The 24,823-nt window shown below is 41.6% G+C and overlaps 1 protein-coding gene across 1 annotated transcript in view; it reads right to left on the minus strand.

The window, feature by feature from the left end:
• DNAH11 (dynein axonemal heavy chain 11) overlaps positions 1–24,823 on the minus strand; it is a 143,647-nt gene that overhangs the window by 1,792 nt on the left and 117,032 nt on the right. Inside the window, exons 66-80 of the mRNA XM_035129059.3 lie at positions 23,536–23,740; positions 21,888–22,052; positions 20,649–20,789; positions 19,412–19,582; positions 17,022–17,144; positions 15,676–15,869; positions 14,506–14,654; positions 13,076–13,203; positions 11,187–11,414; positions 10,340–10,531; positions 6,178–6,297; positions 3,045–3,287; positions 1,524–1,706; positions 1,332–1,447; positions 408–520 (exon numbers count right to left, since the gene is read on the minus strand). Of these exons, the coding sequence (XP_034984950.3) occupies positions 408–520; positions 1,332–1,447; positions 1,524–1,706; positions 3,045–3,287; positions 6,178–6,297; positions 10,340–10,531; positions 11,187–11,414; positions 13,076–13,203; positions 14,506–14,654; positions 15,676–15,869; positions 17,022–17,144; positions 19,412–19,582; positions 20,649–20,789; positions 21,888–22,052; positions 23,536–23,740 (2,471 nt within the window). The remainder of the gene's footprint in view (positions 1–407; positions 521–1,331; positions 1,448–1,523; positions 1,707–3,044; positions 3,288–6,177; positions 6,298–10,339; positions 10,532–11,186; positions 11,415–13,075; positions 13,204–14,505; positions 14,655–15,675; positions 15,870–17,021; positions 17,145–19,411; positions 19,583–20,648; positions 20,790–21,887; positions 22,053–23,535; positions 23,741–24,823) is intronic.

Raw genomic sequence — 24,823 nt, forward strand, 5'->3', positions numbered from 1 at the left:
TAATTTTAGTGCATTTTAAAGATAATATCTTAAATTATGCTTCCATCCTGCCTCTCATCCAAGTACTGATAAGGCCCCATGCCTGCTTATTATATTCAGCCACGTTACAGCTTTTGATACTTCTGGATCGTGCTATCTCAAGTATTACTTAAAGCATTGCTGATTCAGTATGTCACTCAATTGTCAGTGCCTTGACTTACAGCATTTTAGCCCTGATGAGAAAGTTTTATAATGAAGTGCTCTCGTTTGTTCCATCTGTAATACACTAGCACTTCACATTCATATTTCTTAAGAGCTAGTTACACTGGAAATTCCACAAAGGTAACCCTCAGTAAGCCATTATATAAAAATTGTAGCCCTACTGTGCAATCTAATTTACTTGACCTTTATAAGTCAGTAGTACATACCAGTCAAAAAAGACTGAGGGTTAAAAAAGCCGGAAAGCCACACCACTGCAGGAAGTACTAGATCTTGTGTCCAGATATCAAGTTCTCGGCATCGCATGAGAAGGTCGTTAAACCTGAATGAAAAGCAGCAGATGGATCAATGTGTCATGAGAAGCGATCATTAAAGAAATAAATTTGTATTGTGATTTGCTAGCCTATAATCTATAGCCTTTTGGTGGTGGTTTATTATTACGATGTGGGTGGCGCTGTGGGTTAAACCACAGAGCCTAGGGCTTGCCAATCAGAAGGTCGGCGGTTCGAATCCCTGCGATGGGGTGAGCTCCCATTGCTCGGTCCCAGCTCCTGCCAACCTAGCAGTTCGAAAGCACGTCAAAGTGCAAGTAGATAAATAGGTACCACTACAGCGGGAAGGTAAACAGTGTTTCTGTGTGCTGCTCTGGTTCGCTAGAAGCGGCTTTGTCATGCTGGCCAAATGACCTGGAAGCTGTACGCCAGCTCCCTCAGCCAACACAAGATGAGCACTACAACCCCAGAGTCGGTCACGACTGGACCTAATGGTCAGGGGTACCTTTATCTTTAATATATAGCCTTTTGTTGGTGGTTTATTATTACGTCTCTGAAGGGAGCGTGCTTTCTTGGCAGACATGAAACTAATGAAATGGGGCAACGGTGCCCTCCTTTCTTATCTTTACCCGAGATTTAAGAATGCGGTCTTTCAATAATAATTGGAGGTACCCGCTTCCCCTGCCTTTAGATGTATCCTGGAAAAAGAGGCCCTCCCCCTCTTAAATCCTGAAACATTCATGATTAACATTAAAATGACACTGCTATGCAGTTATTGGTCAAACATGCTCAGTGCTTAATAGATTTGGAATCCTTATTATATGTAAGGCAGTTAAAGTGAATGACTATGATTGAACATACCATTGGGCAAGGCTGTAAGTGGATGGGTAAGCCAGTTTGGTCCAAGCATCTGGCACCAGGTCATAAAACAGTGACGACTGCACAGCTTCCATGGTAACAGAAAACGTCAGCTCGCCCTAGACATTTGGAGGGAGAAAAATTAAATCCCAAGTTCTTTTAAATACACTTTCATAATAAATATATTTCTCTTACTTTGAGACCAAGGTCTAGTTGTTTAAGCGACTTCCGTATCTCTTGAATGAGAATGTTCATCCTCTCACATTCTTGAAAACAAACAAGAACGTAAGGGCTCCGTATAGTAGACTTCTGCATTATTTCAGCCATGTTAAACTCCTCTGGCAACTTCTCCAGAATTTCATCCAGGACATTCTTCACCTTGAAACATAAATACAAAGCAAAATCAACAGAAGTTGCTAGGCCACATGCACGTTCTCTTGAAAGTCCCTCCAGTATGTGCCCTGCAAGCCACTTGGTGTGTTTGTTTAATATTCTGCTGCTGCCAGTGCCCTGACCCAACGCCCCCTGAATCTTTGCTACATTGGCAGACATCTTGCAAAACACCAGATATAAGCAACTCTGTAGAACAGGTTGTTGATGCTAGTTGGGTGGAGGCAGAAGTTAAAGGCTATTTATTTGCAAAATTTATATATGACAAAAACATTTTAAATGGTTTACATAAACCAACATAAATCTTATCTGCTTTAAAACAAATGTATGCATTAATGTGTTTGGGTAGGCTTGCCTAAACGAGTAAGCTTTTAGCAGGCACCAAAAACAGCACAGCAAAGGTGGCCTGATATTACAAGGGACTTTCAAAGAGTAGAGGTGATTGCACTGAGAGATTGATTCATTGCAAGTACAGAATGAACATTATGTGGCACTGCTAAAAGTGCAAGTCCAGCATTTAGAAGGAGAGCAAGCTAAAAAAGAGAAATGTGGATTAGAGTGTCCCAATTTCAAATTAAATTGTCTTCAATTTAATTTATAATTCACTCATCACTCATGCCCTCTAATTCTGCAGTGTGGTATGGATAGATGCCACACTAAAGAAGCTGGCCTCCCTACTAGCCAAAATGGAGTCTGCAAATGTACAAGCTTCTCCATCATTGCAATTATGCTAAGTATAAGTAGGTATTTTTCCTTACTAAAAGCTGTGTTTCCTAGTAGCTTTCTGTTTAGCTATGCATTCTGCACTACTGTAGAATCATAACCAGAAGGCCTATACACATTATCATCCCCTCCCATTCCACACAACGGTGTTGATAGGCAGCACCCTTTTCTCACAAGTAATTGACAGCATAACAGAAGGTGAAAAATTGCTTTACTGTACAAGGGGTCTGTGTGAACTGGGACGAATTGTTCACTTGCATTTCCTTCACTGAAGGGAACAAGGCCACACCACCAACAAAGGACTAGCGCTTCTCACAGGAGAAGCACTCAAACTGAAAAAAAAAAGTGATCTAAAAACTAATGGCCAATGTACTGTCAGTGCTGAATTTTCCTGTGTTGAAACCTGTTTTGGTTTTTAATTAAGTGGATAGAACCCGGGGAAGGGGGGGAATTGCAGAGATTGTTGTACATTCTTTATGACCATAATGGCAAAAGGCTTTTGCCCAAAGGTAATATGCATTCAAGCTTCCTCCTACATAGCAAGCCATGTATTGTCAAAATAAACTTCTGGAACTAAGATTTTGCAGGGCACCATAATCTCACCTTTTCTTCTACTGACTGTCCTGATACCTCTCCAGCAAGTAGATTTCTGGGTTGCATTTCCAAGAGTGTTTTGAAAAGGTTTTCTGACAGAACTGTCAAGAAATCTATCTCGGCATTTGGGTGAAGACCATACAGTACAGGGTTTTCGAGTGGAAGCATTTCATCTATATACTTGTGGTATCCTGAGTAATCCAAATTGGGAGGAGCAAGGAAACCTGGAGCCAATGCAAAGTCGCTTTCAAGCTGCAGTTGATGGGGAGGGGAAATAAATGACTTTGAGTATTCATTTTGCATATTTCAGACAATCTGGTCTTAAAAAACTTAAGATGTCTTTAAGCAGTGTCAATTCACGGGACACACCTTTGATGACAACAGCAAACTAAGAAACAGATGATACGTTAGAGCTCCATTTGTAATAGGATGAAACACAGGGCTCGATTCAACTCAATAGTTGTGCTAGTGGGAGTTAGCGCAATGAAACCTCGCACAATGGAACTTTCCCCTGTCCTCCCCCTGTGCCCCCCACAATTCGCTCTGAGGGATTGCGAAAATCTCCAGAACAGCGGGGGCAGCGGCGGAGAAGAGGGGAAGAGATATGCGTGTTCTGATGGAATGACATTACTAGCATGATTCTGAATTCCACCCCTAATTTCCCCTCCCTCCTTCTCCATGCCACAGGAATTTCTGGTCCAAGTTTTTCAGTGCTTATGCAAAACTACCACCTATGCACAAGAAGGAATCAGAAAACTTGGGGTAATTATTAGATTGGCCCAGGAAAAAAAACCTAAGGGGGGGGAGGCCAACTCAAACAGCCCAATGACAATATCCATGGAATGTTTATGCGGGGGGGGGGGGGGGTGACAACCAGGAACTAGGAGGAGCTGAATAGATTGGATTGAAAGAAGTGTGTGCATGAAGGCAGGCATGCCCAGCGGGGCCTGCCACAGCCACAGGTAGGCCCAGCCACAGGAATGTCTGGTGGGCAAGCTGCAGCCTGCACTCCCCTTGAAATTCTTTTTTTGGGGGGGCTCAGCCCCTCCTAGATGGTGCCCCTGACCAAGCTCTAATTCTGTTGGCACAGGATCCCAAGTTTGCCGAGGGAGAGAGTGGGCTTTCTAAGCAAAACCCAGAAGTCTACAAACCCTATTCTGCCATAGATGCATGGCAACTCCACCTGTTATGGCTGTGGAAAAAATGTGAATATTTGATGTGTTATACATGCATTTTTTTACACAGCCATGTAGATGCTTTCAGGAAACCTGGCTCTGTCAGGTTTCTCAAAGACATCCTCACATTATGTGCTTGCTGACGAGAAACCCCGATATTTTTCCACTGTAATCAAAATGCATCTGTCTGCATGGCCTTGTGCATGTAGTGCTTCCGAATTCTTATCCCTAACAGGAGTGTAGTAATTACCAATCTGCAGCAGCACTGTAGGGTGCAGGCATATAAAGGGAAAAACAAAAAAGTCAACCCAACATTTCTGGGTTGGATTTTTTTTGGGGGGGGGGGTGTTATTTATTTATTTATTTATTTATTTTAAAAACTTGCAGTAGGAATTCCTTCAGTTTTGAACCTGCATTTTTCGAATATTTTGAAAGAAGGATGTTTTCCTTATCATCAATTCACACTTTGTGTAAACATTTTATATCTGCTACAATTAGGGCTATTTTATTACTGAAGAGTGCAATCCTATGGATCCTGAGAAGTCACCCATCCTCACTTTCGACAGCTTAGGGTAAGGCAGTTCAATCACTTCCACCACCCAACGGCTTTGGCTTAAAATATTTAAGGCTGCAATCCTGCCTTTCTACCTAGTCATCAATCAGCAGTGTTTTATTTGGTTAAATATATGCCTAGTCCCATTTAAGTGCTTCACAAAATGCATGATGTATTGACTACCTTAATGATTAAATGCAACTTTAACCTGTTAACCAATGCAAATAAATACAGACACATGCCAGATCCCAGTTAGGCATAAAACTGAGACAAATATGGTATATCCATTGGCCATTGCTTACGTTTACCTTGTCTGTCAATGAAGGATTTTTTGTTTCTTTTGGTGTGCTTTGGAGGAGAACATTGTCCAATTGAACCAAAATGAATTATCTGGTTTCTGAATATGTAAGTAGACCTGCCCCTAGGGTTAGTTAACTAAGAGCACCTAATTCCCACCATTTCTTTCAGGTTCTGTACCTGTATTTGACACATATTTGAATGAAAGTTCAGGCGTCTGAAGGTTAATGGACTGCCTGGTCTAGAAATAGTAATTCTTATCCATGGGCTAGATGCAGAGGAGGCACCAGCGGAATAAGCTTCCCACATGCCCCCTTGACCTTAACTGTCATTTAGAGAAATCAGCTTCCATGGAGGTCAGAAGTACAGTAGTGTTTATCCTTCCCATCTCCATGGTAACTCACTCCTGGGTCTTCCAATTGACTTCCAATTGTGCTAAACTGAATGTGGCTTTGTGACACATGAAAACCTAGTCATTACAGAGTGAATAGATGCAAGCAAACTCACTTCACTTCAAACCACTGCACACACTTCCAACTGCGGAATCAGTGGGAGAAAATGGAATGTCCTTAGGGCTATCTATGTTGCATAGCAGAAATGATCTTTTGATGCTCTACTTGCCATCTCCTACTGCTAGATAAATGGTTAACTTTTGGAAAAGACAGAATAGCTAGGTTGCTTTCTGTTCCACCTGTGCATTCTTTAACCCCAGTGAAACTGATTGCGTTATGTCGAAATGATTCTGGCCTAGCTTACACCTTTGTGCCGCAACCCTAAAGACACCTACCTAGAAATAAATTCCATCAAAACCATCGTATTTACTTCTAAACACACTTAAGATTGTGATGTGCCTTTTAAGACCAGGATGTATTGCTTGCCAATGTTGCTAATGCAAATGGAAGAGAATCTTCGTTGGAAGGGATCTCAAATGCCAGTGCGGGAAATCTATTGCTACAGAATCCCTGAAAGGTGTCTCTGCTTAAAAAAATCTCCAACAAAAGTGCCCACCACCTCCTGAGGCAGTCTGTTCCACTGTTGAACTGGTCATGCGGTAAGGAAGTTCTTCCTAACGTTTAGTCTACAAACTTTTCCTCGTCTACCCCAATCTATACATTACCAGAGAAGGGCTCATAAGTTCTTCTAAATACGTGCGGCAGAGTCTGCGGTCCCAGTCATCAGTGATGTGTCCACCGTACATAATTTCACCAAAGAGATAACGCAAATCTTCCCAGGGAACCTATGGAATACAATGGAATGTGTAATTAAAGAACCAGTTAGCTTTCTAAGGAGGACACAACAAAGTCACTTGGCATAGCTCTGGCATAATAAAACATGGATTTCATCAGCACAAAGCGCATTGTATTATCCCAAGAGGGGGGTGCGGGTCTCTGTGTGTGTGTATTTAAAAGCACATAATCATAATGGGACCACTGACACATTCTGCTGCCATTGGTAGGTGTGTGTAAACACAGGTAGAACCAAAACAAACATGGTGAGTGGATCCCAGTGGCTGTGGAACGCAATAAAAATTAAATTTTTTCAAGGCACCTGATTCTATTCCCTTTGCTTTCAGTTAAGAAAATTGTTTCCTTTTCCAGTGCTAATTAAGACAGCAAAGCTACAATGATTGTGTTGCATCAACAACTGCTGCAGGGAATTATAACTTGCTCATCATAAAAGTGCACTGGCTGTACTCCCCCCCCCCCCATTTTGCAGCCATTGCTTAGAATTTTGCTCTCCACTCTTCCCATGTGTAACACAATTCAGCTGAGAAAGTAGACTCTAATCCACAGAAGCTTATACAATAATTCTGTCAAGTCTTTAAGGTGCTACAAGACTTCATTGTTTCCCTGTTTCTGAATAAAGCTGTGTGGAAGCAGCGGAACCATGCTAAACCATGGTATAGCAATATGTGCACAAACAGGAAAGAGCTGTGAGTCTTGGGCTTGTGCTTTCCTTCCTCCCCCACAGCCACATTTTGCCTGGGTTGATGGAAGCAGAAATCCAAAACTACTGGAAGGAACACAACTGTGAATTTATTCATTTCTTTTGATAGTCTACTACTGTTTGTACAAAATGCACATTGAATTTCAAGACTAACATGAGAATTTTTATTATTATTATTATGCTTTGTAAAATAAATTTCAGAAGTTAACAGAGATTCAATCCAGCTATTTAATAATTGTGATTCAGTAAAACTGATTTTTGTTTTGCCTGTTCTCAGTGGTATTATTTATAAGCTATGGAGGCCCTGACAAATTGGGGGTGGTATGATTACTATCAGAGGCATATGAGTCTTCTGTTTTGGAGGGAAAGGCTTTGGCAAATCATACAGATCTGTGCAACCCAGAGACCAAAAAGACCATGCTATATTTCAATACGTTATTAGAAATCATGATGAGACAGCAGGGGCAGGAGGAAAAAGGCACCAAATGGTGGCAAAAATGTCAAAGCATCAATGCTCTTTGCCTAAAAGGTTACATTTCTAAACTTACTGCCACAGACATGAAATAATTAATTTCATATTCTGTGTTGACAGAATTTCAAAACTCCCCAGTGAACTAGCAAAAATCAGTTTCTATAGAAGTCTCTTTAACAAACTACTTCAAAACCAGCAGAAGACTACTGGATTAGGTAGATTGCTTTAGTACAGAGCAAAGTTCTCCAGCTTTTCAGAAATCAATAATAAAAGACTGAAGAAAGTGCAGTCTGCCATCCCAAAGGTCTCATGGCCTATTGTAAAAGTAAGCAGCAAATCCCCCGAGAGGGCAAAACTACACAGAAGGAAATGTGTAAAATGAAATTGATCATGTAATTCGAGAAATAAGTTTAATAGAGTAGATTTGTACCAGCCACATTAGGGCTGCGCAAAGTTATGCATTAGAAGTAGGCTCCAGGAGCATGTTTTGTAACCCTACTCTGCAATACAGTAAATGCCTAAAATGCATATATTAGAAAAAAGTAAAAGGCAGTAAGGTGGCACGTGAGAAGTACAATGCAGTAAAGAAGAAAAGTACTAAGGGGCAGTGGTTTGGAACAGACAAAGATCAATCGTAATGAGAAATGAAATCTAGTCTAGTATATATTGCTTAAACAACACTGCAAACTAAACTAAGGCAGTAATCCTATAGCAACTTACTTGGGAATAAGTCCCAGTGAATTTCTGCATAGAAAGTAAAACCAGCTTTACAGTTATTAACTGTAATGTTGGTGGGATCGTTTCAATGATTTGGAAGCAAAATACGACCACAGACAAGTTTTCCAAATATAGGAGGGAACTAAAGGAGCCAGATGCAAAAAGGGGGAGGGACATAGCTGTCAAGTTCTCCCTTTTTTAAAGGGAAATTCCCTTATGCTGAACAGGCTTCCTCGCGAGAACAGGGAAAACCTGACAGCTATGGGGAGGGAGCAGAGCTCCTGCACCGTCAATAGTTATGGAGAAGAGGGAATTTAAGTGCATGTTGCTTGTCATGACAAGGTACACCTGCTGAAACTCCCCCCGTCTATAGAATTATTAAAGGAGCAGGAGCCCTGTTTACATGTGGCTACCCTAGATGGAACCCAGAGATATGAAGCAGTAGACGGCATGGGGAGATGCTGCTGCTCACGACCTCCAGTCAGTTGCCTTGCTGTTACTTACTAGCAGACAGAGAAGGGGGGTGAAGCGGCAGGGAGGTCTGCACAGTACAAAGGCGCTGATGGAGACAATCTGACATGCACGCTGGTGAATGTGCACTGCATCAACTTCCTTGACCTCTACCTTCTAGGAAGCAGCAGCTACATGACTAATCAGAGGTCAAGTGAACAGCAATGCCCCATCTCATTGTCAGTCACTGAGTATATGTCTTACTAAGTACCGTAAGAATATATTAAGAAGCAGGGCTGTCTCAAGCTCCGGCGCCCTCACAGTGGTGGGCGGGCTGGCGCCCCCCTGCCAGCCCGGCACCCTGGCACCCCATGCCACCCAGCCTACCCCTAGAGCCGGCCCTGTTAAGGGGAAGGGGGAAAGGTAAACAAGGACTGTAAAAATTATCCATTATGCTTTGTGTTCTCCCCATGGAAGGGCTTTGGGTGGATAATTTTGCTTAGCTTACCTTCAGAGGGCAGGCCAGGTCCAAATGTGGCTGCTGGCTCACTAAGTTCAGGGGATTTGAGACTAAAGGTTTGGATGAGTGAGATCGGGCCCTGACCAGGCCTGGCTGTCTTGGTCAGAGTGGGAGAGAACCTTCAATATCACAACAGCTTAGGAACCAATTAAGGATATTCTCCTATGGTTCATAGGAAAGGTGTGGAAAATTGCAATGTTTTGCATCAAGTCCCATGTACATCACTATAGAATAAAACACTTATTGAAACAGTGACACCGAATGTCACATTCACAAAATAACTGATTCACAGTAGATATCCAGTTTTTTTATTTATCTAATCTGGAAAAGCTAGAAATTGCAGTATTCCGAATCATACTGCAATTGCAAGTTAGCAAGTTGCACAAAACTAATTCCCAGGCTAGAGTGAGAATATTGGATAGCTTAATTACTAACCGAATTGCATGTGCATAACTGAAAGTACCAACCTACCAAGTCTTTGCTAGACTTAGAAAGTATTAACCCACATTTGCTATATATGTGAATAATTGGTTTAATGAATGGTAACACCTGAACGGTTTTGCATCTTCCGATTGGCAACCAATCTCAAAACAGAGTACATCATTCATCTAGCTTTAAACTTGAACTCAAGGGGAACATTCCCGAGAAAGTCACAACAAGGTGGCCTCCTTAATACATAATAACGACACATGAAGGAAATACATCATTATTTATATATGTGACGTGCTGTAAATTGCTTCCATCATCAGAATTAATTGTAGTGATTATTAATGCAATGTTATGAACTGTCAGGACTGCTGTATGTAATTACAGTTGTGCAAAATGCTTCATTACCTGCCTAATGAATTTGGCATATGCACATGTAAAGCACTGTTTTCGTTAACATAATGAAGGGCTTGTATGTATGTATTTATTTATTTATTTATTTGTTTGTTTATTTGAGTCAGTAAGTAAACCCACCAAGTGTGCAACTGGTTCAACCTATGTTATGAAATTTAAGCATCCTCTGTGGTAAACCTTTGATATGCCCAATTTGCATACCCAACAGCAGATACACATTTCAACTATTTCACTAAGGAAATATATTTCACCTTCCCTTGTTCACTTCTAAAACTAAGGAACACAAAACAAAAAATATCACCACCATCTTGGGTCAGAAGACACTTATGTTACCTTAGAGTTTGCTTCCAGATAGTTGTAGAGGACATTGACACAAATGGTGAGATCTCCTACGTTAAAAGGGTATCTTCGATTCCATCCTTGAGGTCCAAACTTGAGTCTCCCAGCAACACAGGTGTGAAAGTAGCAGAGGGAAAAGAAGATACTTTTGAACTCTTGTTCTCGGGTACACAATTCAAGTGTATCCTGTTAAAACAAAGGAATATGAAGAAGGAAAAAATCCCACCAGTATTTCTATCACATCAACCACAAGCTTTAGAGACTACCGCCGTAGTTTCCTTACTAGGATTAATGACACCTAAACAGCAACAATCAGAATCTTTTAATATTTTCAGCTTAGCAAAAGGTAAAACTGGAAGTGAGTAAATTTGAAGGACCAGCAAAAAAGGACTGCACCTCCCAAGATGGGCACTCCATTCTTGCCACTGCCATCCCTCTTACTACCTGTTCCTCCTCCCAGCTGTTGTCCCCATTTCTCCTCCTCCTATCAACCCTCATTAGGTTTTCTGATTTCTGGGTTGTGGCAACAGCACTGGTCACTTCTTTGTTGCCTGCCCTGTCACGAGAAAGGGCAAACAGGGTTCTTTCCCACAGCAAGGCATTTGTGACAAGATGGCCGACAAGGGCGCCTGCAACACCACAGACACGAAATCTTGTTTAAAATTCAAAAAGTGTTTCTTACACTTTTACAACCAAGCAGTATATAAATTATGTCAAATAAATAACTATCTACACCCTACAACCCAATGTGGTAGGCAGTGCAAGTGCTCCCCCCTCACCCAGAATGCCTCATTCTGAAGAAGAAATAAAGCAAAACTACCAGTGAACATTTTCCCCTCACCTGGTCAAAATTATAGAGAGCAGCATGAAGATTTGCCAGCATACCAGTAGGGGGCTCGTTAATAATTTTAATACTGTTCTCTAATATTCCTTGAGGTATGACGTGTTCTTCAGGACTTGGAGCTGGTTCTGCACTTATAAAGACACGGTAGTCGGGGTGACTTTCTCTGCTGTGTTCCTCCAGTAGCTTCTCCAATGTCCCCAGCCATTTGACCACGAGGTGTATGTTCTGTTTGAGAGCAAGCAACACTACAATTATAAGAGCAAGTTTATTATTTTCAATGTAGCTTTAATTATCTCAGTTGCATAACAAGAACAAAACAGCCAATGCTCCAAATATGATTTAATTCTAGGTTTCAAGAGCACAGGAGTAAAAGATAGAGACTTTATTTTAATATGTTTCATTAGGAAGGACTTCATTATCTCTAGGTGCTATTAGGCCTTGATTTGCTAAGCACTAGCATATATAAATCATGTCAACTATAACCACCCATGCACTTAAGCCTGCTAACTCTCTCCAGAGCTCAGATAATGTTCAGTAGGATTTAGGAACCCTGGGATGATTAACAAAAGCGACAAATCAGAAGCTGGAAAAAGTACTAATGTCTGACTGCTAAGTATCACAGTCCCAAAGTCTAGCAATGACTTGGACATAGAGGCACAGAGCTTCTCCATAGCTGGATATTTTTCTTTGGACATCTTCCCCAAAATTGTGTGGACATGTGTGGCTCTAATGCACACATGCTTGCATGGAAGAAAATGCAGGCCACCTACCCTTAGTAGGGGTAGGGGACAAATGCAATTCTGTTCATATTTAAAGGTGAACTTACAAAACTCACATTTTTCACAACAATATGTGAACCAAAACGCAGCCATCATTTGAACTTTGCAGTCATCTGAACTTTGCAATTCTTGAGCCAAACAATGTGTACAAAAATGCATATACAATGGTAAAGTGTGCATATAAATTAATGAAAATAATATTAAAAGTGCATTACGTTGGGGAAAATTACTTCACATAAATGTGTATATGAGACAGAGTGGCACATAAAAATGTGTATAGAAGGGGGAATTTGCACAAAAATGCTGTTTTGCAAAGTCAGATGTAGAAATGTGTAGGACTGAAATTAAGATTGGAGAAAAGAGGAACGATGAAATTGACATGTTCGCCAATTCTTATTTTTTTGTTAAATTTCCTCTTGCAAGTTTATTTGTCACTGCATAATGGATACTGGGGGACAGAGGAAAATTCTCCATCTTGCAAAACTAACCTCACAGATATTTATGATGAAAGATGATCTCCCATTCCTGTGGCAGTCATTTTGGAAGAGCCAAAAGAAACAAGCAGTAATAAGGCAGGTGGTGTCATTTGTGTGCTTAACTTCAGAAAGTTAAGTAACAAATCCCATAAACCACTCTGCAAACCTTTTGATCTGCTATCATGATCAGTGAGAAGAAATAATGCTAGGTGAAGTTGTCGAAGAAGAAGAAGAAGAAGAAGAAGAAGAAGAAGAAGAAGAAGAAGAAGAAGAAGAAGAGTAGTTTGGATTTGATATCCCACTTTATCACTACCCGAAGGAGTCTCAAAGTGGCTAACATGCTCCTTTCCCTTCCTCCCCCACAACAAACACTCTGTGAGCTGAGTGGGGCTGAGAGACTTCAGAGAAGTGTGACTAGCCCAAGGTCACCCAGCAGCCGCATGTGGAGGAGCGGAGACATGAACCCGGTTCCCCAGATTATGAGTCTACTGCTCTTAACCACTACACCACACTGGCTCTCAATTCCTCAGAAGGTTGTTTCTTGTTGATTTTTTTTTTTCAGGTTAAGTATGTGCAGAGTAAGCCCCACAACAGAACACATAAGGAACAAATCATGCCATTTCACACTTACTTGCAGAATAACCCAGTGCCCATGCCTGGCAGCTTTCTTTAATACTTCCTCTGCAACAACCTCTTGTCCTTGTCCCAAAGATATATTATGAAATTTCCCAGAATCAATTGTGAAGTCAAGTTTTTTTCCTGCAAGTGGAGCAATGGAGGCGAGCAAAAGTGGAAAGGAGGAAGGGGATGGAGGGAAAGGGGGGGGGGAGATAATGCCCCATTAATTCCACCAATCACTGGGACAATACACATTAGTTCGTCACTCAACACAATTTCAACAAGCAAAATTGTGAGCTCTCAACAGCAGCCTTATGGCTGGTATTAGGGGAAAAACCCTGCAGAAATCTGCTCCCTTGGTTTTAAGATAACGAACCTTTTGACATTTTGATAGATGCTAGGTATTGTTACCGAGCTTTATAAACTCTTACAGGGGGTGCAAGCCATTTCCCTTATAAAAAAAGGGAGCAACATGTGGTAGCTATCACATCAGTTTTTTAACTGATTGGTTCAGTGGGTAAATGTGCAAGCCTCTCACCTTGTGAGGCCCGAGTTTAAATTGAGCACAGTCAGGTCACAGCTGTATTAACCTGGTATTCTCAGCAGAGTCAGTGGGGAATAGTAATCCTAAGTACAAAGCGACAGTTTCTTACACAATTGAATATAGTTTGTATAATGACCATTATTTAGTCACAGGGGGCACAAGATTACATGAGCATGGAGAAAATTGCCCTCTGGCCCTCATCTACTCAAAAGGTAAGAAACAGCACAAAAGAGCCTGCATTATGCCTAGCAGAGGAATGTTCAATCTAAAAATTTCTTCACGCTGCAGCGTTAATAGCCTCACACTTTTTATCCACCCTTCCAGAGTGAATGGAGGGTTAGGGCAAGAGAGGGGGAAATCTTTAAAACTTAACTCTTGTTGAGGAAAACAATTCCAAATTTAAATCTGCTTTATTCCTTGATAATGACTATTTGTGGGCTTTTTTTGTGTGTTAGCTTAACATGCATTAATTAAAGACCGACTCCCGCTCTGTCTAACTCAAAGCACAAACCCCTGTTGTTACCAATCATAAACTATGCATTAAGAAAAGCTCTGCGGACTTTGCAAATCAGCAACATTAACAACTATTGGAGAGAGTTCCTGTTACCCACAGCCATGTCAGAATTCCTACCAAAATGCCTCTGAATGTAGCATGTCAAAATGAGGGCCCTTTCCATCATCAAGCATGCATTCTCTTTTCCAACACTCCCTAAAAACACACTTTGCTAGGGCTAAGTGAGGATTGTCCATGTAGCATTAAACCACGGTTTAGCATCCCATGTGAACACGACAAATTCTGTTCCCATTTTGTGTTTTGCAGGATTTGGAATGTTGCCAATTCACCTGCCTATGTTTTAAAAACCAGCCCAACAAATACCTATTCAACAAAACATGCTTACCAAGTGTCTCCACATCTTTAAGAGGATCGACTCCAGGAGAAAGAATGAAAAATATCGGAGTGGCTGGACTGCTTTCTTCATAAGATTTTGCCAAGTCTATTCTTGTGCCATCCACATACTTTGAGCCGAGCTTTTCCTCTACAAAGTTTCTACAAAAATGTATAATGTATAATAATGAACATATGTTAACATAAAGAGAAAGCTTCCTTATCCTGGTGCCATACAGATGTTTTGGACCATTCCCATCATTCTGGTCATTGGCCACCCTGGATGGGGCTGAAGAGATTTGTAGTTCCAAACATCTGGAGGGCACCAGGTTGGGGAAGCCTGATTCAGAGCATTAAGAGTCTAGCATACAGTCTGCACATGCTAATGGGAAAGAGGTGGTTGAGGCATACATCCTTAGTGTCTCAGCTGTTTTTCTGGGTCCCAAGTCTCACACTCTCTATTTTCCAAAATATCCTTTCAAATATATTCTATTCCACCAACGTGTAGAAAACCCGAGAAGCTGAGCTAAGTTCTGTTGTATGGCTTGAAGGGAAAACATCCCAAATGACGAACTGTTGCTTCTAAATTAACCAGGAGCCACAATCCTAAGGTCTAATTCACATAAATGAGTGATGTTTCGTATTGGTATTTTAAATCCAGAGTACATTGAAGACTCTCCATGTAACAGTCACTTCATATGCACCACTTGCCTTGCTCAACTCAGTGTGTGCATTTCATTACATCACCGCAAACAACAAGAAAGAGAGGCGGCAATGGTGTGGTAGAGTTGACAGTTCTGTGAGACAAGTGGCTAGGTACTTATTAAACTAATTTTAAAATCCTGCTCTTCAGCCAAAAAGGCTCCTAGAACAGCTTACAAATCAATCAATCAATAACAACAACAAAATAAGACAGTCCCTGTCCACAGGCTTACAATGTATGACACAAAAGGAAGAGTGTTTGGGAGGGAGGAGAATGATATGAATGGATTACCTCATGACATGCACATAGATTTAGAATGGCCACTGTACGGCCATACATTGATGTGTTTGATGCTTTTTTTAGTTATTTCTGTAAGTGTGATTTGACAGATCATGCAACTAGTGCACATAAATAAATGGAGTACATAAATGAATGTGATAAATATAAAAGGAGTTCACAAAGTCAAACATTATGCAGTACCTCAGAGCGTATGTCATCCGATCTGGGCGTAATGCTCGTAGCATGATAAGCTTCTGAAAAGAAGTTTTACTTTTCCATTCCTGAGGGAACTTTTCCTTTTCTGGGCATTCTGAATCTACCCATTTTTTCCATCTCTTGGCAGAACCTTCTATATCTCTATCTAATCCTCGAAATTCATCCATTAAGGCAATGGCCTGAAACAGAACAATGGCATGCCTGATTTATTGACACGTCAACTGTTTGCACTAAGGAAGAAATAAGTGGCAATTATTGAGATGTTGTTTACCCTCTCCCACCACACATATTACACCACCTTGCAATATACCAAAGTGTGTAGGATTTTGCCAAACCTTAGCAATTTCACCATGGACCACTAAACCTTAGTGTGGGCATTGCCAGTGTGGCACATCTATGGGCACACAAACAGCCAGCGAAGTTTTCTTTGGTGGCCACAAGCAGACCCGAGCTACTTTAGTCCAAAACCTGCCCCATAAAGGTTTTTCCCTTCCCCACTCAGAGCAGCTCCTCCTCTCTCCTATATGCTCTCCCTTGTTTGAACATGCCCTTCCTTCCCATCTGAGTGGACACCCTTCCTTCTCTTCTGCAAATTCATGGAGGACAAAACTATCAATGGCTACTAGCCATGAGGGCATGTTCCACATCCACTGCCAGAGACACCTGTCTCTGCATACCAGTCGCTGGGAATCGCAGATGTGCTCATGTCCTGCTTGCAGGCTTCTCTCAAGCATCTGGTTGGCCACTGTGAGAACAGAATGCTGGCCTGGATGGGTCACTGACTTGATCGAACAGGCTGTTTTCATGCTCTTACACATGACAGCCTGTGAAGAAGAGATCTGGGAGTGAGCAAGCAAGTGGGGGTGCTTCATATTATGAATAACCCTGAGATCTACTGATGAAGGGTGGCATACAAATTTCATCAATCAATCAATCAATACTGAGAAAGGTAGAGAAGCCACTAAAGAAAAGTGGAAATGCAGACAGGCAGGTAGCCATGCAGTCCTCTGCTTCCAGGTCTTTCTCGGTACTGAGATGGAAGCAGAAAAGTGTGGGTTGTGTGTGTGTAGAGGTAGGGAGTGTAATCCCTTGCTCACATCCTGCATGCTGGAGTGGGTTGCAGATGGCAAGGCCCTCAAGCCTGCTTCTTCATGGGGGAGCAGGAGAGAAACAGAAGCCATTCCCATATAAAACAGAATATTTTGTGCAATGTAGAGAAGTAAGCACATTAAAAAGTGTAAATGGTGCTCACAACTAAGCATAAAACTGTCTGGGTATATGCAGGCATCTGCTTTGTTCCATATAGGCAGCTGGTTGGTCGTGAAACTTACCCTAATGGCACTCCATGACTGAGTAGTTAAAAAGTCCACAGGACTTTTGTAAGTGTGTTCAATTGTAAATCGTAGCAGGAAATTCAGTTCGGTGAGTTCTATTTCTTTACTTCTCAACAAAATCTAGGAAGTGAAAAAAATTGGGAAATACCGTGAGAGTCACTATGAAGAAAGGTGTTACTCTAGATCTGCACTGCCATAATTCTATGTTATACATAAGTAGCACAAAGTATTGAGTATTTCTGCCTCCATGGCCGCTCTTGTTAGACATACATTTTTTGCACTTGGTCTGATGATGATGACGACGACGACGACGACAACAACAACAACAACAACAACAACAACAACAACAACAACAACAATTTTCCAGCCCACCCATCTGTACACAGCTTCTCTGGGCTGCTTCCAACAAAATTACAGGAAAAGGAGAAGGGAGTGTCAAACCCATATATTCCCTTTGCGACACTCCAAAATGTGAAATCAGCACTACAGTGTTGGTGCTGCCCTTTAAAGCCCTAAACGGCCTCTGTCCAGTATACCTGAAGGAGCGTCTCCACCCCCATCGTTCAGCCCGGACAGTGAGGTCCAGCACTGAGGGCCTTCTGGCGGTTCCCTCACTGCGAGAAGCAAAGCTACAGGGAACCAAGTAGAGGGCCTTCTCGGTAGAGGCACCTGCCCTGTGGAACGCCGTCCCATCAGAGGTCAGAGAGATAAACAACTACCTGACATTTAGAAAATACCTAAAGGCAGCCCTGTTTAGGGAAGTTTTTAGTCTGTGATATTTTAATGTGTGTTGGAAGCCGCCCATAGTGGTGGGGGAGACCCGGCTAGATGGGCGGGGTAAATAATAATAATAATAATAATAATAATAATAATAAAGAAGAAAATGGACTCATACACATTTCTCAAATGAACAGTTCTTAAGCAATCATCCTTTCGAATATGGATGTGTGGAACTTTAGGCCTGCGGCCAAAAATGCAGCATCTCAGGGCTCCTTATCTGGCCCTCATGACTCTTCCTACCCATGTCCCCATCTCCTTAGGCCACACTCCTGACTGGCCCTGGTTCACACCTTCCTTGAGCATTTTGGCCTGGCTGGAATGTGTCCTTGAACATGGGCCCTGCCAACCACTGGCATGTATGTGGTCCCTGGGATTGAACAAAGCCTTTGGGCTAAAAAATGGTTTCCCTGCTTCGAGAGCAGCGGCGAATATATATTTTTCCCCAACTCAAAGGCTGCGTTACATTATGGTCATCCTTCTTGGGGCTGCATGCCAGAGGTTGAGTGGGGGCCACAGTCCAAAGTGGGCAGGGCTATAGACTTCAGGCTACATTCTATGGCAAAATGAAGTTTTGACACACACACAACCAGTTACATCTGTCAATACACAATAAAGGAACGAAAGAGGCATTATCATAACAAGAAGGACACGTTCCAGTGAGGCAAAAGCACTTCAGGCTAGTGCAGAGCAGGGTTTGTGTGAGAGTAGCCTGGGGAAGAGTCTAGTGAGGTGGATAGTGAGGCTGGGAAGGGCACACTATGAGTCTAGACTGCCATTCATTCATAGGTCAGCTTGCTGCTTTTAATGCCAGGAGTCATAGGTGCCAACTCCCTGGCCATGAAGGGGCCAGGCACTCACAAATTTCAGGTATAGCATCCACGGCACCGAGCATCCATGGTCACAGGGCCACGTTGGAGCCTAACATGGCCATGGCAGAGATCTGCTGGTGTTCCTCATCCCCTCTCAACCATAGCAGCTAATCATTTTACAGCTTGGAAAGTGAAAGTATGCAATCTGCTTTGGAATAGTATACAAAAAATGTGCACTCAAGACAACCTACTTTCTGAAGACGAAAAAATGTAGGTTTTTAATATTTCGAAAATCCTTTGGGAGAGCAGACTATAGGAAACTATGGAAACACTCCTTAGACATGCTGAATACTTTATTTCGTAAATCGCCAACAAATATTTGTTCCTTTAAATGCTGAAAATGTTTGCTATTCCCCGCTGCAGGGGCAGGATGAGTTGGAATAACAAATAATGACGGTAAATATCAGTTGCTGAACAAAATTTCTCTTCCCAAAGGAGAAATTCCTGGTAGACATTCTCTCCCATACAAATCATTTCTAAGCCTTAAATATTTGCCTCGTCTAGCTCTGACTTATAATTAAACTGACTGAAGTAACAAAATTCTTTTCAACTACATTTAAAGCAGGGACTTTGAGGGATCAGGACTTTGCAAGTTAAGTCTGTACACAACTGAGCATGTCCGATTGTGTCACATCCCTCTGAGTCTTTCATGCTAATTCTCCACTGTTCTTATGTTGAACCAACATGTGTATCTCTAGACTGAATTGATGCAAGCAATTAAAGTTGGCTTTTTCTCACCTGAAATGTTGTCTGGCCCAGAAAAATTAGCTTGTCCCTTTCAAAAAGTCCCTGGCCTACGTAAAGAAAGGTGAAATAAGTAATAGCTTCTGTTAGGTTGGAGATGCGTCCTTGGATATCATCCGATGCTTCTGCCCGCTCAATTGCTTTACGAAAGACAGTGTTGAAAGCCTAAAGGAACACAGAATTAATTTCTCACATCAGAATTTCCTTTTCTTGAGGAACATTTTTGAAACCTGGATTTGGCTTCTATCATTCAAAAGCACAGTAACTCAGAATGCTTTAAAAACAAGGTCAACAACATAATTATAATCTCTTAAAGACAGAAGGTGCTAATTGCTTGAAACTAGCTGCTGTAATCTTAGGGTAGATCCAGTGTAGCACAAGTATACACCTGCTTGTGCAAGAGGGCTTCTCTTTCCTTTCATCTCCGCTTGAATGCCTCTGGAGGAGTGGATGATCCTCGGGAGCAATTTTTTGGGACACACACATTTTGGGGGCAGAGAAACCAGGCCCGCAGTCTACAAGCAGGTTTACACTGTGCAAGGCAGCAGGTGCCATTGGATGTCACCATAAGAATGTAAACCTCAGGTGCACAGAGATTATTCATTACATTTCCTGTTTCTGTAGACAGGTATGAGGAATAGGATCTGGCCCACTTCAATGTTCTTTCCATTCTTCTTTGCCAAAGTGGGGATTTGCAGCCACTGTTGATCAGCTTAATCAATAAACTTGGGCCCTGCCTATCTGATCCAGAGGGACATGTCACTCTGGAGTTGTTAAATGCCCTCGGGAGGCCTCAGGGGACATGGACGGATGGACGGACACACACACACACATATACGCGCACACACACTGGCTGTCAGCAGCTCTGATTGACACTGTGATAACCTCTTCTAAACTGCATCCTGCTGATATATCTCCCTTTGAAGCTGGAGATCAACAATAGTTTTTAAAAAGGTGGTATGGCAGAGCCATTTTTGCACAGTGTATATGCCTCTTTCTTTTTTTCCTTCCCATAACTCTTATGATCAAAAAGTTACTGCAAGCTTTTAATGTACTGCAAAACTCAGAAAGCATGCTTGGTCACATAAATTGGGGTACAAGTATAAATGAATGTACCTAAACATGAGTATTAGTGGCTCCAACTTCCACATTTCTGAAAGTTAGAGCAAATCTCATGAGGTTTACTACACTGTGTTTATTTTTTAGTATCAGAATAAGGATAAGAACGAACCTTCAATGAAAACTGATAGATGGGATTGATTTTGCTCAGATCATGAATGGCGAAATAAAGAAGGGATGCTCTTGCAGCTGCTGCCCTGTAATGTTCTCTGGCTTCGTTAATGTTTACTTCATTTTCTTTGGCTTCTGCTACCTATAGAGCAACATGTTTGAAAGTAAATCAAGAAAGCCATCATCGTTATATGAATAGGACTGTGCTGTTAATCTAGCATCTACTTCAACAGATTTTAATCTAAGTTTAAATTGAGGATTAGTTACACCGAATATAAGATGGAAAGATATGGGCCTCCATCCTAGAAGAATCTTCAAACATCTGAAGAAATATCCAAAATAATGAACACGTGTGGTGAGCCACTTATGGTGAACTGGAGCTTCATGAATTGTACAGTGGTACCTCTGGTTACGAACTTAATTCGTTCCAGAGGTCTGTTCTTATCCTGAGGCACACTTTTGCTAATGGCTCCCCCGCTGCGCGCGCGCCTCCAGCGCAGAATTTCCATTCGCATCCTGGGGCAAAGTTCACAACCAGGAGCAGCTACTTCCAGGTTAGCGGAGCTCATAACCTGAAGCGTTCATAACCAGAAGCGTTCTGGTACCACTGTAATTCAATCCCTGAAATGGTTTCCATGGTGGCAGTAGGTAGTCTTCTTATGTTTTTATCCTTTCAGTTAGTGTTTATATGCTGTTGGCCCTATCATTGGCTTCAGCAACATGTCAGGAAGTTGTACAGATGTCGTTGCTATTCCAATCACCCCCATACAGCATGGTCAATGGTAAGGAATGATGTGAGTTGTAGTCCAACAACAAGTGAAGGGCTAGAGTTCAGCCACCCATTTTTAAAATGGAAAGGAAAGTGGGAAAAGGTAAGCAACTCTCATCCAACCACCATGGTAAGCCCATCTCCATTCCAAGTGTGACAAATTGCCTTCCATTATTTTGAGTTTACTCAATGCTCCATCATCAATATTAGTGAACCCTGAAACATGGAGAAAGGAGTTCTATCTATCTATCTATCTATCTATCTATCTATCTATCTATCATCCATCCCCACCCCACCAACTCCAAACTATTCTGGGCTGCCTCAAAAGATGCCAAAATGCCTGGAAAGGAGTAAGCCTTGCTTCTTCTATCTTCACTTGTGATTTGCACAATGCTCCCTCCACGATACAATGTATAGACATAACATGTTGCTTTGAAACAGACAAGTATCAAACAGTAAAACCACAAGTGCCTTAATCTCTATCTCTGCAGCAGTCGACTTTGTGGTCTCAAGTTTCTCCACGAGTTCAGTGTCTCCCAAGAAATTGCCCTCAGCAGCGGAAAGGCGAAACAGCAGATCATCCTCCAAGCGCTTCAGCTGAATCTTGAAATCATTCTGCTGTTTTGTCAAAAGAGACTGGCAAACACAATGGGGGGAAAGTTTTAGTTGTAAATGTGGATAACTGATAGCATGAAGAACTTTTAAGAACCTATTCTCACAGTGCATTGTATGTGCCTATAAGTGCTTCCAGCCATCTTTGGGTGTGAAACAGACTATTACAGTGTAAGTGTACTACCTAGCTTATTCAGTGGAACCTCGGTTTATGAATGCAATCCTTTCCATGTAGGCGTTCATAAACAGAGGGATTTGCTCCCCGAAGGCACGCAGATCGCTTCTGCGCATGCGCGAGCTGCGCAAAAGCGATCTGCACATCCAACTCCACAGAACCCGGATGTAAACACTTCATGAACAGAGGTAGTTGTAAACCAAGGTCCCATTGTATATTTGTTCACCTGAATGCATATCCAGGCAGACTTGTGGTGGAACAGACAAGGTTTGTTGTTATCCCGTTAAAGTTTAATGGAATTTAAGCATGGTCAACATATTACCTTTTGCATGCAAGATCCACTTAAAATTTTGGTATAATGGTTTATCCTGCTAGCATTCATCTATAGCACTGACCTACACTCCTAATGGCATGTGGCAGCATCAGTTTATGATTATTATTTTTTGAAGTCCTCACGAAGATGAATCAATATACAGTCATACCTTGGTTTTCAAACGCCTTAGGAGCTGAAATGTTTTGGCTCCCGAATTATTGAAAATCTGAAGTGATTGTTCCAGTTTTCAAACGTTCTTTGGAACCTGAACGTCTGACATGATTTCTGCTGCAGGAGCTTCCTGCAGCCAATTGGAAGCCGTGCCTTAGTTCCCGAACATTTTGGAAGTAGAACAGACTTCCGGAATGGATTCCGTTCGACTTCCAAGTTTCCACTGTACAGTTTTGAGAAATTTCTTCCAATACACCCATTTTTGCAAAGCAATTTTCCTTAATATAATGAATTCCTGTATGTGATTTTCACTAATATATGCATTCTATGCATAGTTTACCCCAGTATAGGCATTTTTGTACACATTACCTGGCTTGAGGATAGCATTGCAAAATTCGGAAAAGTGTGAATCTGACAGGATGGCTCTGTTTTGGATCACACATTATTTCAAGAAGTGTGAATTAGACATGCTTAACTTTAAATTAGAAATGAACTGAATTTAGAATAGAATCATAGAATCGTAGAGTTGGAAGAGACCACAAGGGCCATCCAGTCCAACCCCCTGCCGAACAAATTTCTACCAAATCGCTACAAGACCGGGTATAAGATTAGTTGGCCGGGTGATAGAAATGCATTCTCTCCCCTGAACATACACATTTAGTCTAAAGACAACTGGAAAGTGTTATTTTCCATTTAGTGATGCCTTCACAAAGCCAATTCTGATTTACTGTGTGATGCTATAATACCATCATATTCACTAGTAAGCAGTACAACTGACAAGAGATATATGGATTTTGTAGAGGGCGCTGAAAGTGCTAGGGAACTGACTAATTCACACGTGGGTTTACCTTCACAGTCTCCAAATCAGGTCTTTCAATACTAACAGCCTCAGCCAACAGCTGGTCCTCCAAACCATCCTTTGTAACTGTGAAATTAATTAGAGTGGTCTGAGCCTGCAGCTCTGGCTTGTAGTGAGGATTAGCCAGCTTAGTGTGAAGGATGAGACGGAAATCCTTGTTGAATTCACATTCTCGATCTTCAATCTTAATATACCTGATATCAATTAAAATGAAAACTGTTACAAAGCACAGCATTGATTAATGCAGCTTATCAGCATCTTAAGATAAATACAGAAACTATTTCACATGAGACAGAGTTGTACGACGGTGCATTCCACTTATATGCCTCTGACTACTACACCTACTTGAGAAAGGGATTGTCCATTTCCCATTATTGACACCAACACTAATACTTTTCACTTCTGATGTTAGTAAGAATGCACCTGATATGAGCAGCCTGTTGAGGATATTAAATAAGGATGCCAGATTAACCCAAAATTTATAGAATGAAGGCCAGGTCCATCAGTTACTCCTATTGGTATCAATTGTTTCACTTGCTCATGTCTCACTTCTCTGTTTTCTGAATTAGTCTGAGAAAGGCTGAAAAGTATTATATTTGCTTATTTATATGAACACAGAAATTATGAAACAGTTGCTTCCAGTTTTTCCATTCATCTTTACAATTTTCTAAGTTGTAATAAACATCTGTCTAATTTTTTGTTTGGGTTACAAATGATTTGTAAGGATGCAATAAACATAGACCGAGCGATTTTGCAAGAGGATACTTATAAACAGTTTTGGACATCTGTATTTCAAAACTAATTCTATGAAATGCAGGATGTATTCTGTGTATTTTTCCCCTCCTGAGGAACATGCTTGTAGTGAGTAATGTGCTGACATTCATGTTTGTCAGCAATATACTTCTTACTGCCTCCCCTTCTATACCTATCTCTATTTCAAACTCGACCCCTTAAAGTGAAGCTAGTTCAGGTTTCTAACACACGTGAATAATTTCACTCCTCTTTTTAACCCCCCTTTATTTCCCCTCTTTTCCTGATGGATCATGTCCTGTTCTCTAACCTACACGGGGAGTAAGATAACTAAAAATATCAATGAACAAAAAATGTCAAATGAGCTAAAAACAAGAGTATGGCCACTGGGGACACTGACAACATTGTCAAGGGCTGACAGGAGGAGGTTGAGCCCAGGGGTAGCACAGAATGGGGAGAGGACGAACCTGAGGAGAGGGCCCAGTGGGCTTGGGGGCCCACTGCTAAGGGGCAGAGAATCAGAGGCT

The sequence above is a fragment of the Zootoca vivipara genome, chromosome 11 (assembly GCF_965207765.1).
Source record: "Zootoca vivipara chromosome 11, rZooViv2.hap1.1, whole genome shotgun sequence".
Classification (NCBI taxonomy): domain Eukaryota; kingdom Metazoa; phylum Chordata; class Lepidosauria; order Squamata; family Lacertidae; genus Zootoca; species Zootoca vivipara.